Source organism: Zootoca vivipara, chromosome 9 (assembly GCF_963506605.1).
Source record: "Zootoca vivipara chromosome 9, rZooViv1.1, whole genome shotgun sequence".
Lineage (NCBI taxonomy): Eukaryota > Metazoa > Chordata > Lepidosauria > Squamata > Lacertidae > Zootoca > Zootoca vivipara.
In genome coordinates, this window is record NC_083284.1 from 37,598,756 (window position 1) to 37,611,779 (window position 13,024).

At 39.8% G+C, this 13,024-nt stretch overlaps 1 protein-coding gene across 2 annotated transcripts in view; it reads right to left on the reverse strand.

Annotated features, from left to right (window-relative positions):
• The window catches only part of TTC29 (tetratricopeptide repeat domain 29), a 111,646-nt gene that overhangs the window by 25,569 nt on the left and 73,053 nt on the right, over positions 1–13,024 (reverse strand). The window contains exon 11 of one of the 2 annotated variants that reach the window (XM_035114020.2): positions 12,695–12,926. In XM_035114020.2, the coding sequence (XP_034969911.1) occupies positions 12,695–12,926 (232 nt within the window). Of the gene's footprint in view, positions 1–10,682; positions 12,927–13,024 lie in introns of those variants that run through there. The other variant, XM_060278640.1, reaches the window with a different exon arrangement.

A 13,024-nucleotide genomic window follows, 5' to 3' on the forward strand; every position in this document is an offset into this window, starting at 1 on the left:
TAATTGAAATGTTGTATACTGGATATTCAAGATCTTTGAGATATACGGAATAGGGAACTACAGGGTTCCGTTCCACTCAATCTATGGAAATACACTTTAGCACCTGTATCTAGTGTTTCTTTAGGCTAGCGACTAAGCAAAAATGGATGTTCCATGCATATCAGGACTCTACAGTGCCTATTTATAAAGAAACTGTGTAGTTCTGATAGATGCTGGTGATGTAATGCTGATAATGCCTCTTTGAGGCATACGAAGTGGGAGTGTCCTGTAGTGTCTTCTTTCTGAATAGAAGCGGTATTAGCTATGTTTTGGGAAAATCATTGATATTTGTGGATGTTCATACACTTTTAAATTATGGAGATGAACAGATGGGCAATGAAAGTGGATCCTGTGAGCCCTTATGTTTGAAAGAGACTTCAAAGCTGGAAGGACAAGCACTCAGCACCAAGATCTTACTGCCCTTTCTACAATTAAACACCTATCTTATATTTGTCAATCTCATGTGCAGATATCTATTTGGACATCTGGACTACTTATATTAATATATACATTTAAGTCAGGATTGATGTGTTATTTTTTTGCTAATGTGAGCTGACATTGTTCTTTTCTCTTCTATTTTATTTGCATGAAATATAAAAAAGAAAGAATATATCAAGGCAAAGTGCACAAACAAAACTGAGAAGGTTTTATAATTTCAAGCAACAAACTACTTAAAAAAAAAAAGATTCCAGTATGTATTTTGTGTAGAATGCTGTACAAGCAAAATTCCCAACGTGTTATTACAAACTGTGAGTAGATTTCATAAAACAGCAATAGCAAAACAAAGGGAAATATAACGTTGGTGGGCTTTTCCTCCAGCACATCCAAGGAAGCTAAGCTATGAAACTGTGATGGAAATATTAGAGCTGTTATGCCTAGAAAAAAAATGCAATGATCATTTCATTCTTCCTGTCTTTTAATGCTCTAGGGTTTAGGAGACGAATAGGAGCAATAAGTTCACTTTGCAGAATTAATGCTGTAATTCTTTATCATAAGAGCAAAGCATTACCTCAATCTGATTTTTCTACAAAATAGTTCAAAGTATTTTTAATGATGGCCCTAATTTGTTAACACCTCCTAAATTATTAATCCCCCTTTATATTCAAGTAGTTATTGCATGTCATAACAATGTATCTATGCAGGGAAATTTAATAGTATTTTCTGCATATCAAGAAAAGGCTTGTTCTGCAAAATGCTATTAAAATTGATAATGAGCTAAATATTTGCCATAGCAAAAGCTGAAATTACTGTATCAATCAACCTGGGTGCTCTTATTCAATAAACAAAAATTATCACATTAACCTCCCCTAGTTTTAAGTCACAAAATGTTTCCCCCCGAGTGCACACCTAAGGCCTTAGATTGGTTTTCTCAGGCAGTTTCCTTTTGCTGTTTTCAACCGGAGAGAATAATACAAGCTTTTCATCACCTTCCAAATTAATCTGTGCTATGAGATGTCCAGTGGTTCCCCCCCTGCACTGAGTTATGATGCTGTTACTAAGAAGCCACAGCAATAAGCAACACTCTTGAAGATAACCTTTTTGCTTTCAACCCAGAGAACACAACCAAAAATAAAAAGCATGTACCTGAAAAGTGCCTCACTCTATAGCTTTTTTCTTGATTCCCCTCCCCCCCAACCTGACAAAGTGCATTCCGGGACCAGAGCACAAAATACAGAACTATAATCCACAGTACAGACTCTAGGTTGAATCAATAGCTTTCTTCAGCTTCCAAAAGAAAAACAAATTGGAAGGAAATCACTCCACAACTTCATTCTCTTTGTAGAATACAAAGATTCTGAAATGGATTATTGCAGAAAATGAGTATTTCCATGGCAATATTTTGTTGCTGCATTAAACTGATTACCCATGCCTCAGAATGTGGCCAAGAGGAATCAAGATAAAGCCTCAAAGGAAGAAATTCAACTGAAAAAAGGGTCAATGCATGATGATCTGCTCAGCCAAATACAGTGGTATCTCGGTTTACGAACTTAATCCGTTCTGGAAGTCCATTCTTAAACCAAAGCCATTTTTAAACCGAGGCGCGCTTTCCCTAATGAGGCCTCCAGCTGCCGGTGCCCTTTCACCGTTCGGATTCCACTCTTAGACTGAGGTAAAGCTCGCCAACTGGAACACTACTTCTGGTTTTGCGGAGTTTGTATACCGAATAGTTCATCAACAGGGCTGTTCTTAAACCGAGGTACCACTGTAATTGTGTGGAGCCTATCCTAGATCTACTGCTATATTATTAGCAAACTCTACCCGAAAACCAGATCAGGACTGTATGTGCACCATGTGTGTGTGTAGACATAAGCAATGTAGTAACTCATACTGACAGAACTAAATCTAGACTTGGAGGGTTTGGAGCAGCTAGAGATTTCAATAAGGTGTTTTAACTGACCCATTAGGCAAAGCAGGAAAGCCAGAATCCTAGCATTTATATCAGTTCTTGTTCATCCAAAAGGTTGCCTGCCAACTGCAAGAGAGCCAATGTTGCACAGCACTCTTTCCTTTTGCACCTGGCTCTGAGACTTCAAGTACAATCCCAGCAGGCTGCTCACCAGGTTAGATTCTGGAGCAGAAATGGGGACTGTGCAGGCCTCCAACATTCTTCAGCTCCAGCCAGCATGGCTGAGACTCCAGGATGAGAGAGATGTAGTCCAGCAGTGTCTGAGGAGCCAGAGGTTCCTCATCCATGTTCTGAAAGGTTTCCTGGTTCAAGCCACAGCTTTCCTGTCAAGCATATTCCTATACATTTAGTTATAGCACAGAAATGTGAGCCTGCGACGTGACTTTGGGTGTAAGCCATTTCCAAGCTCACTTTTACGAATTCGGGAGAGCCGATTGAGGATCTACCTTGAAACTACCCTGATTATTATTATTGCAAATGAGGCGGTGTTGACGAGGCAAGTTTGAAAGGAGGCAGCTTGCCTAAAGCCATCCAGTGAGTTCATCAGAGAGACAAGACTGGCATTTGAAATATAGGAGAAAAGGATAGCGTCTTTTAATGAAACCCAGAGCTCCCAGGCTTTGATCTTTCCCAATTTTAGCCAAACATACTCACCCTGGATTTTCATACCTGGTTATGACTCAGAAGTGCCATGTATATTGTCTAACAAACTGACAGAAAATGAGCATGTTTATGACAGCGCTGCAAAGAGGATAGCTCAGTCAGTAGAGCATGAGACTCTTAATCTCAGGGTTGTTGGGCAAAAAATGCCTACATTGCAGGGGTTGGACTAGATGACCCTTGGGTCCCTTCCAACTCTACAATTCTATGATTTTATGCACTTATCTTGGATATACAGAATATTTAACCATCTTTAAGTAGGATCAAGAGCCAGAGCTCAGGCTACTTAATAGAACAAAAACCATAGCAAGAACATGTGCACCCCCAGTGCTTTAAAAAGCTTGTGCTAAGGGTTGGTACACTAGTATTTCATTTCATTTTTAATGCAGCAGTTCTTGAGATAATGCTAAAGAGCACTTCAGTATTCGATAAACAAAAAAGGGCTGTCTGAAAAGCAGTAAATTTATTTAAAAGCACATCATATTATTTTAGACCAGGGTTTAGGAACCATGTTGGCTCCACAAGTGGCCAAACTTCTATGTGTCTGCAGTTTTGACTAATGCAAATATTTTCCCAAGCCACTTCACTTTAATATAATGCATTTTAAAGTTATTGTCACCAATATATTCATTTATATGTACACTTTGCCCTAATATATGCATTTTTTGTAAACACTGTTTGGCTAGAGAACTGCATCACAAAATTCAGAGACGTGCACATTACGAAATATGTTTGTGTTTCAGTTCTAGTGTTGTTTTGGAAAGTGTGAAATAGGTAGGATCAGCTTTAAATGCAAACTGAATCAAATTTCTTTCCTATCCCTAGTCTGGTCCAAGACAAGAAGTGGCATGCAATAAAGCTTGATGAAAAGGAATAATAGAAGAACATGGGAAAGAAGACAGATACAGTCGGGTTATGAGATGCTTTCTATTTATAAACCTTCAATTCGTGGCTTTGGGAAAAAAAGAGAGAGCTGTGTGTGAGAAAGAAAATGCCTAAGAAGTCGAAGCATAACACTTCATTTGAAAAAGTTCCTTCCTTCTACACCGATGCATTCTGGAACTCTGGAATTCAAAGGCAGGCGAAATCACAGCTTATGGCCAAAAGGGTTTCACAGTATCTTCACATTCACCACACGTGTTTTGGCACAGAGGCTTTCTAAATCTGTCAACTGCAGTACTATTCCCATTGCTCTGGCTTCCAAAACCAAGTGCAGTGTGATCCTAAGCATGTTTTCTCAGAGGTTATTGCTACTGAATTCAAGGTAGCTTTTGTGTCTAATTACATGGGGTTGCAGTCCTAGTTGGATGCAAGCCCTCTAATATCACTTGAACTTACTTTCTTGTACGTTTACTTACTTTGCTCAGACTCGAGTCACTTCATCTGTATATATTGCATGTGGTTCACAACAAAGCATGGCATAAACAACAAAACAATTCCACACACACAATAAATCATTATCCATTAGAGCTCCACACAAGGAACAACTCAAGAAAAAGTTTTATTAATTTGGTAGGAGTTACACTGAAGGGTGGATTAAGAGGCCATTGGCTTGGATCCTAACTTCCTGTGAATGGAACTTGGCTTATGGAACACTCCTGCTGGTGAGAAAGGAGAGGGACGCAATCCCCCCCCCCTGCAGCCCCCTTATGCCCTCTAAAAAACAGCTCCAGAGGATTTCAGTAGCAGCATGGAAGGCAGGGCCGTCTTTAGCATATGCACCGCCAGGGTGCAAAGATCTGCCCAGCGTCAAGTAAGATAATATTTTGATGTAAGAGTTAATTTCGTGTGCATGGCGCCGTTGAGAATGACAAGTGCCGCCGCTGGTGCGTCTTTGGTAAATGAGCGCACAAAGTCAAAAGTCCTTTAGTGAAACAGTAGGTACACATTTCAGTAATACCTAGGTGTATATGTATTTTGTTTTTCTAGCTTGATCAAAATTATTTATTTCATAACAGGTACTGTAGATAGTTAAGAACTTAGGCGGGTTCAGCTGGGGGTGCCCGGCACCCCCCAAAATTTGGCCCCTGGGTGCCCCGTACCCCTTGTACCCCCGGGTAACGATGGCCCTGATGGGAGGTAGCACTGAGAGCTGTTGGGGGGGGGCAAGGAAAATGAGTGAAAATAGCTGTCCCCCATTCTCCCAGTATTAGCCTCTACTGGATCAGAGCCTCCTCCATTATTGTGGGGAGGTAAGGAGGAGAAGGTGAATTTAGGATTACTTTCCCTCATATTCAGAGAAATGTGATACAAACAATTGCTACCAATTATGATTTTTTAAAATGGGAGGAGCTGTAAGAACAACTAAGAATCCAACTCCTGATTGCTTGAAGCTTTTGTCACATGTTGACTACATGGTAGTCATCATTGGAAAGAAAGTTCCCACATGATGGGTTTGTCACTTCATGAATGGTTTTTTAATAGGTCCTCTGTTTCTACTCTGATTCACTTGCAAATAAAAGATCAATCTGCCATTAAATAATGCTTGAAACTGCAAAAGGCTTGCTGTTTATGTAAATTTATATCAATATATTTATATCAAAAAGAGAAACGAGTAACAGAAAATAGAAATTGTCCCAGTCTTTAAATGCAAAGATTAAAATATATTAATCACTGCCTTTTTTCATTTGCCCATTTCAGACATCTGTCAATAGGAAGATCTGATTTCTTTATCCAAGCTTCACAAATATAATATTAGTATCTTCAGAGAAAGATCTTGTCTGTGAGAGCTCCAATTTCATTGCCCCAACTCAATTACTGCATTCTTGAACTGAAATGTATTCATTTGTGGGCACTGAGGCAGCCAGTGGGAGGGTATTGATTGGAGTATAATGTCATGTGAAGCAGTAATGTCATGTGAAGAGTAAGATGAAAAAGTGTTTTCTGCTTAATGGGTTGGTATTAAGTAGGTGGGAACGGCTTCTAATTAGCCAACAATTGCTGTGTTTCCCAGTTTTCCTCCTTCCCCTCCTCCTGTTGGTCACCAGCTGCCAATCTCCCTCTCCCTTTTTGTGTGTGTGTGGAGTTCATTGCTCACTGCAGTGAAAGCCTTTGTTTAAAAAAAGAGGGCTCCCAGGGTCTCAGCTGCTGGGGTACAGCTTGCTGCCTGCGATGAGTAGGAACTGTCAGTTTATTTTATCTCAGCCTTTTCATCATTCTGCTGAAACTGGTCGAGTGAAACCACCTGAGAGACCTGAGGATTCAGTACCTACAAGTCATTAGCCAGGACTGCTCAGCCTCTCCCCACACAGCAAGTCAACTGAATACAGCCTAAAATACAGTCCACTTTAACCCCATGTTTTCCTATGGACATGTGAGACTTCCACTTGTATCCTTCTGCTAAAGAGATCATTTCTTTAATGTCCCTATAATAAAATTAGTATGTAAAGTATTTTCTAACACTGCATGGTACCTCTTAATACCAGGGCTCAGTGCCTGAGTTAAACATAATGCAGTGGACATACAAGATTTATCCCAATCTCTTTCCTCCAAAATGGTTTCCAGTGTCTAGATTATGTCCCAGAGCACACATTTCACTGTCAATAATATCCCCATAATTCACTGCCCCATTTATCTAATATTTTTTCTTCTACATTCTGGGTTTTTTTTGGGGGGGGGATTGAGGCACATGTAATTTAGAATGTAATTATAAACAGGATTTCCTGTGTATCAATATGCCTATTCAAATTCACAGTCACAGAGAGTAAAATCAAGCTTAATTTGTATCATATATGTGTTTTCTTCCTTCTTTTGTATATGTATCTTTTTCTTTGTCATGATTATCATTTCATCAAATTAGGTATGCATTTACAGCAAATGTGTTCTGTGCAAGCAATAAATGCATAATTTTCCTTTCTCAAACCTCTGTTTCTGACTGTTGTTAAGAATCACAAATAGAAATTTTTTTAAATTATCACCAGGAAAAAACCTTTGCAGTAGAATATGAACATGAACAACCTGTTGATTTCAGTACTAGTATTCGTAACTCTACGGGGATTAGTTGCTTGGTGATTCCCATGTGCTGACAATATGACATTAATAGCTTTCCTGCCATCTCCTCTGTGGTTTAACATAACAATATAGGTAAATAAAAGTGTCTAGCCTGTTGCTTAGCCTGCTTTTTAAGAGAAATGTAATCATAGTACCTGCAATTTTAAATGAATGCCAAACATTGTAACTATGTATTTTATTATAATCGTCAATAAATTAGGGAACGGGGTGATTTTAAGACATCCCAGACATATTTTGGCCCAGGTGACTTTACTTTGAAAAATAATAATATCCAAGCAATTTACATTTGCTTAACAAGGCCTTTTGGGAGATCACATTTTAGATAACCAGCTCAGTTGTTTTGGTTCATCCAATATAATTTATATATAGTAAAAGGGGCATAAATAATGTGTGTGTGTGTGTGTGTGTGTGTGTGTGTGTACACATTGTGCATTCACTCCAACACAGTTATCATTAAATATTAAACATCACCCAGTATGCTCTGGGGCTGAAATGCCAGGATGAAACCAGTACAAGGTTTGGATGTGGGCAGTAGCAGAATATTCATGATTTCATTCTTGTAAGGCGATATGCGGCTTCTGGGAAAGCACAGTTGAAAATGCTGCCTTACTCAGAGTTCAGTTTGACCCTGGCTGATCTGACATCATTAGTTGTTGGCTATGGTTTCTTGTTCTAATACCTTCTCACCTGGAACTTTCTCAGAGTAAACAGCGACAGAAATGAAAGAGCTAGGAAACTGGAAATGTTTGGTGTCAGTTACTTTCCTGTATGGGTCAACCAATTCAACATTATCAGCTCAGTGTTTCTCAAGCCTAGGTCCTCAGCTGTTGTTGGACTACAACTCCCATCATGTCTAGTCAGCAGCACCAGTGGTGAGGGATGATGGGAGCTGCACTCCAACAACAGCTGGGGACCCAAGATTGAAAAACACTGGTGTAAAACTATGGACCATTGTAGAGCCTACACACAAGACCAGTACACAGTGGGCTCATGAGTGCATTTGTACAGTCATAGCTTGGTTCTCAAATGCCTTTGTACAGTGGAACCTCGGTTTATGAACACCTCGGTTTATGAATTTTCGGTTTATGAATACCACGGACCCATCTGGAACGGATTAATTCACTTTCCATTACTTTCAAAGGGAAAGTTCGCTTCAGTTTATGAATGCTTCCGTTTATGAACAGACTTCCGGAACCAATTGTGTTCATAAACCGAGGTACCACTGTATTCGTACATTTTGGCTCCCGAATGCTGAAAACCCAGAAGTAAATGTTCCGGTTTGTGAACATTTTTCAGAAACTGAACGTCCGATGCGGCTTCCGCTTGACTGCAGGAAAGCTCCTGCAGCCAATTGGAAGCCATGCCTTGGTTTTCAAACGGTTTCAGGAGTCGAACAGACTTCCGGAATGGATTAAGTTCAAGAACCAAGGTACCACTGTACCATGTATTGGTGCCATCAGATATTCATTGTTGTATACAACATTTGAAATAATGACTACAGGCTCAATGACTATAGACCTGATCAGTGTGGCTGATAATTCTAACTTTCAGGAAATGACCTTACTCAACTCTACATGTGGCAACTCTAAGCAAATGTTACATCCAAGGTATGGAAATACAGTGAGCCCAAACGATGAACAAAGGGTCTCACTGCTGTGGACAGAATCCCACTAGCGTTCCGTCCACAATTAGAACTGCTTCAAAACTAGCCTATTTTTCTTATGAATGTTGTCAGATCTTACAATGATACCTTCAGTACTTTCAGCACAATCATTATGTCTACAAGGCATAGCTGTCAAGTTTTCCCTTTTCTCGTGAGGAAGCCTATTCAGCATAAGGGAATTTCCCTTAAAAAAAGGGAGAAGTTGACAGCTATGCTACAAGGCATAATTTTGGGGGTCAATTTCAAGCTTTGTAATTTTATTTTTAGGATGTCATGGATAAAATGGTTGCCAAAATACAGTTTAGTCTTCAGAGCAATAGGACACGTGAGTCAAGGGTGTCCTTCAAAGACATCTGTAATAGGCACTCCCATTTTTCTTTCTTAGCAGAAGAAGCTAGGTAGCCTCCCCCCCCCCCACCTAAAGGACATGTTCGGGTTTCCCCAGACATATGGCAACCCTACTTCAAGCATTTGCTTTAATTTAAACAGCCTTTTCATTTCAACTAGCCATCTTGGTATGATTGGGTAGAAGGTTGTTAATGTGATGCTGAATTTTGGTATCGTAGATAGTTGTAACTGTGAAGAATCTTACTACTGTGGCCTTCGTTCAACTAACAGTTGTGCTGTATTTTGGAACTTGCATGAAATAAAAGCTTTCAAGTCCGCCACCCTAAAAAATACCCAAAAAAACCCCAACTAACAGCAAATCAGTAATCAGAGAGAAGTTAAAAAAAATACTGATCTTCTAATTTTCTCTTTTTATGTGCTGTGCCTATAAGTTCAGAGGGCATCAAACTGTTAAAGAAATATACTAATGATCTACCATGTAAAGACAAAGTTATAAATGAAGTATAAAAAGATGAAAGAAACTTTTAAAATGTATGCTGAACTAAAGAGACAAAGTATTTAATTGAAAAGTATAAAGTAAGTATAGGTGGTGTTTTAATGCTCATATGGAAAATAGCAAAGGGGCAATAAATTGCAATTAAGACAAAAATGAGAGTAAATCTTAGCACTTTTTTGTATAATGGAATAATAAAAATGCCAAATATGCTGGGAACACTTAACTATACAACTGGTTATTAATTAAACAGAAGATGAAATAACAGAGTGCAAGAAATGAGTCTGAATTAAAATCATTCTTTATCCCTGTAACATTGCTGAAATACTAGGAATTTCTCCCCCACACCAACAACTGCAAATCCCCTTCCTTTTCTTAATAAGTACAATGCATTTTGGTCTGAAGCAGAAATTTCTTATTTATTTTCTTGCTACTGCATCCAAACTGATCTACTGGTATTTTCCTAACACTCCCTCTTCTTGTCTTGTAGGCTTGAATAGGTAATATGTCACCTCAGCAGCCCACATACTTCAGTTTCTCTCTTCTTGGCTTCACTTTTAGTTGGCTGGCCTTTGCCTCAGTTTCTAAAGTCTCCATGGCTAGCACCTTAAGCCTCAGTTTCTCTTCCTGTTGCCTCAGATGCCTAGTGAGCTGTCTCTGTTAAAGCAGCTACAAAGCTTGTAGTGTTGTTTCTACAATGTAAAGCTTAGGACTCTCTTGGATTCCCATTTAAATGGAAATGTTCCTCAGGGTTCACGGAGAACAGCTTTCAGTTAGCAATGAAACTACCTGCAAATGAGGTGCCCTTTCAGAAGGTATCACACCTCAAGGAAAGCAGCTCCATCTCCCAGCTCCATCTGGTACGCAGGCTGAGACCCTACCTGCCTGAGGACTGCCTCGCCAGAGTGGGGCATGCTCTGGTTATCTCTCGCTTGGACTACTCTAATGCACTCTATGTGGGGCTACCTTTGAAGGTGACCCGGAAACTACAACTAATCCAGAATGCGGAAGCTAGACTGGTGATTGGGAGTGGCCGCCGCGACCACATAACACTGGTCCTGAAAGACCTACATTGGCTCCCAGTACGTTTCCGGACACAATTCAAAGTGTTGGTGCTGAGATGATTTCCCCCAAATTTTGGATAGTTAGTTGCAGTATTTCCTCACAATGGCCATCCTTACAATTTTGGGTAGTTAAAATAGACTTAGTTGATCTTCCCTATTGTTTTATGGACTATATGCATGAAAATAACATACATTGCAAAGGTACCCCTTTGCATGCTAAATTATAGGCAAATAAGCTCACTTATTTTGTGTGCTAGGCATCTTTAAATTTGATTTCTTTTTTATTTAGAGGGAAAATGACAAAGGATTTGCTTTCTTCCCTGCGGTTCTGTGGGCAAAGGTTTTGTTATAAAAACAACATGCATCTCAGAGGAGCCCCTGGGAGAAGTAACCTGCAAAATTTCAGAAGAATGGTGCAAAGGCTTGTGTTTTGCTCACTTTCCGTGACTTTAGGTGTGAATTAAGTGCAAAACTAATTTGAGAGGAGTTGATGTGGGAACAGGTGGCAATGTGGCTGAAGGAGCTGAATATTCAGCATTTTCTGAGCAAGCATCACTATCAGAACTAGAAAAGAGCACAAAGCAAACATTAACAAGGGAATACATCACTTCAGCATCCCTAGGAGAGATTGGATTGGAAAGCCTTCATAAAATAATCCCCTTCAAATTAGAATCTAGACTTGTCAGTCACTAAAGGGCTCTCTCTCCTACTTTCCCTTACCCTGGTGTTTCCTTTATGGGGCAGGGGAGAAATGTTTGTTTTGGCAGACACATTCTCTACAGCCATTTAAAACAGTCACATCTCTGCAGCACCCCAAATCAGTCCAGTACAGCTTAGACAAACTGTGTCTGAAGCAACCTGCTGTGGTTCATGATTCATCCAAATCTGATTCCTGCTTCTGCTATGTGTATGTTTTTGAGTGGAAAATGAAGCAGTGGTGGACCTTGGGGCCTCACATGTCAGCGGACAGCGGTGTTCTGTGTGACGCCCAAATTCAGTGCTCCTACAGCTCTTGTGCTCTACGCCCCCTTTGCCTCAGTTGCGCTCCCCTAACTCTGCCGCTGAATGAACTGTTTAGATGCAGCATGTGAATAACTAAATACTTCTATACATTATCCTAAAAGGACCCATTGGCTGCTGCAGAGTCATCTATAATGATAGGGCCTTGCAGATTCCATCCGACAAGGTAAAATAAGAGGGCAGACCCCCCTTTTCATCCTTATATTATGCCATGGAAATGACTTTGGTGAAGGCTACTACTCCCACACATATGCATACAAAGAGTTTTAGAGTTCTTTACCACTGCACATTTTCCACTGTATATTTCTAAAGCCATTTCATAGCCCTGCTTCCATATCAAAGAGATAAATATCTAAGGGTTCTATCCAACCTTCTGCAAGCTGCAGTGGGAGTTGGGAATTGCTTCAAACTAGGCAGAGAAATTTGTGTGTCAGATTTAAGGCGATTTCATGCTCCCCCCCACCTGCACAATCTGCTATGATTGGTCGGCCCTTACTACCCTTTGGAAAGGCTTTTTGGGACAGAGGGAGCTGCAGAGGAGGAAAAGGAAGAGAGAGGTTGCACAGGCTTGTCTTCTGCTCCTGCACTGCTGGTTACAACTGCTACAGTTTAACTGAGATTCACATGAGAAATAATACACTGCTGTTACATTCCTGTGAGAATGTGGCCTGCTTAATGTATCAAGAAAAGAAATTATTTTACCAATGTTTTCTAAACTTGAAACTGTGATAACTTCAAAAACAATGTCAGTGAGCTTCTAGCAAAGATATCCATTGTACTTGATTGTCTGTGTTTGTATATACTGTAGACCCATTTAATACATTTTTTTTTTAAAAAAATCTCATGCAAGCTCAAGTCTTACCTCCACCCAAGACAAAGTTAGTCCAATAGGATTAAACTCAGCAAGTAATTTAATAAAACTATACAAGAAAAATGACTTAACCATAAGGACAATGCAGCACTAATGCGTTTCATAACTAGTGTCTTACCAACTGGAAAAGGGTCAGTGAACATGTCAGTTCGGTTCTCCTTCCAGGCCACCAGGTACTTGATGTTGGCGTAATCTGCAGCTTCTGTACGACTGTTATATTTCAGCATCATGTTATGAGCTTTCCCAATGCCACAATATACCTTTGCCTCGCTCACTAGAGCCCAGTCCGAAAGAGCATTTGCTGTATCAAATGCCTGATCAAAATATTCGCAGGCCTTGGAGTAGTTACCCTAATAAAAGAAAAGACGGGTAAATTCCAGTTTTCAAATACTTCATCATTTCTTATTTTCCCCACTTGCAGCCTTTAAGAGGTTGAAGTTTGTTGCAT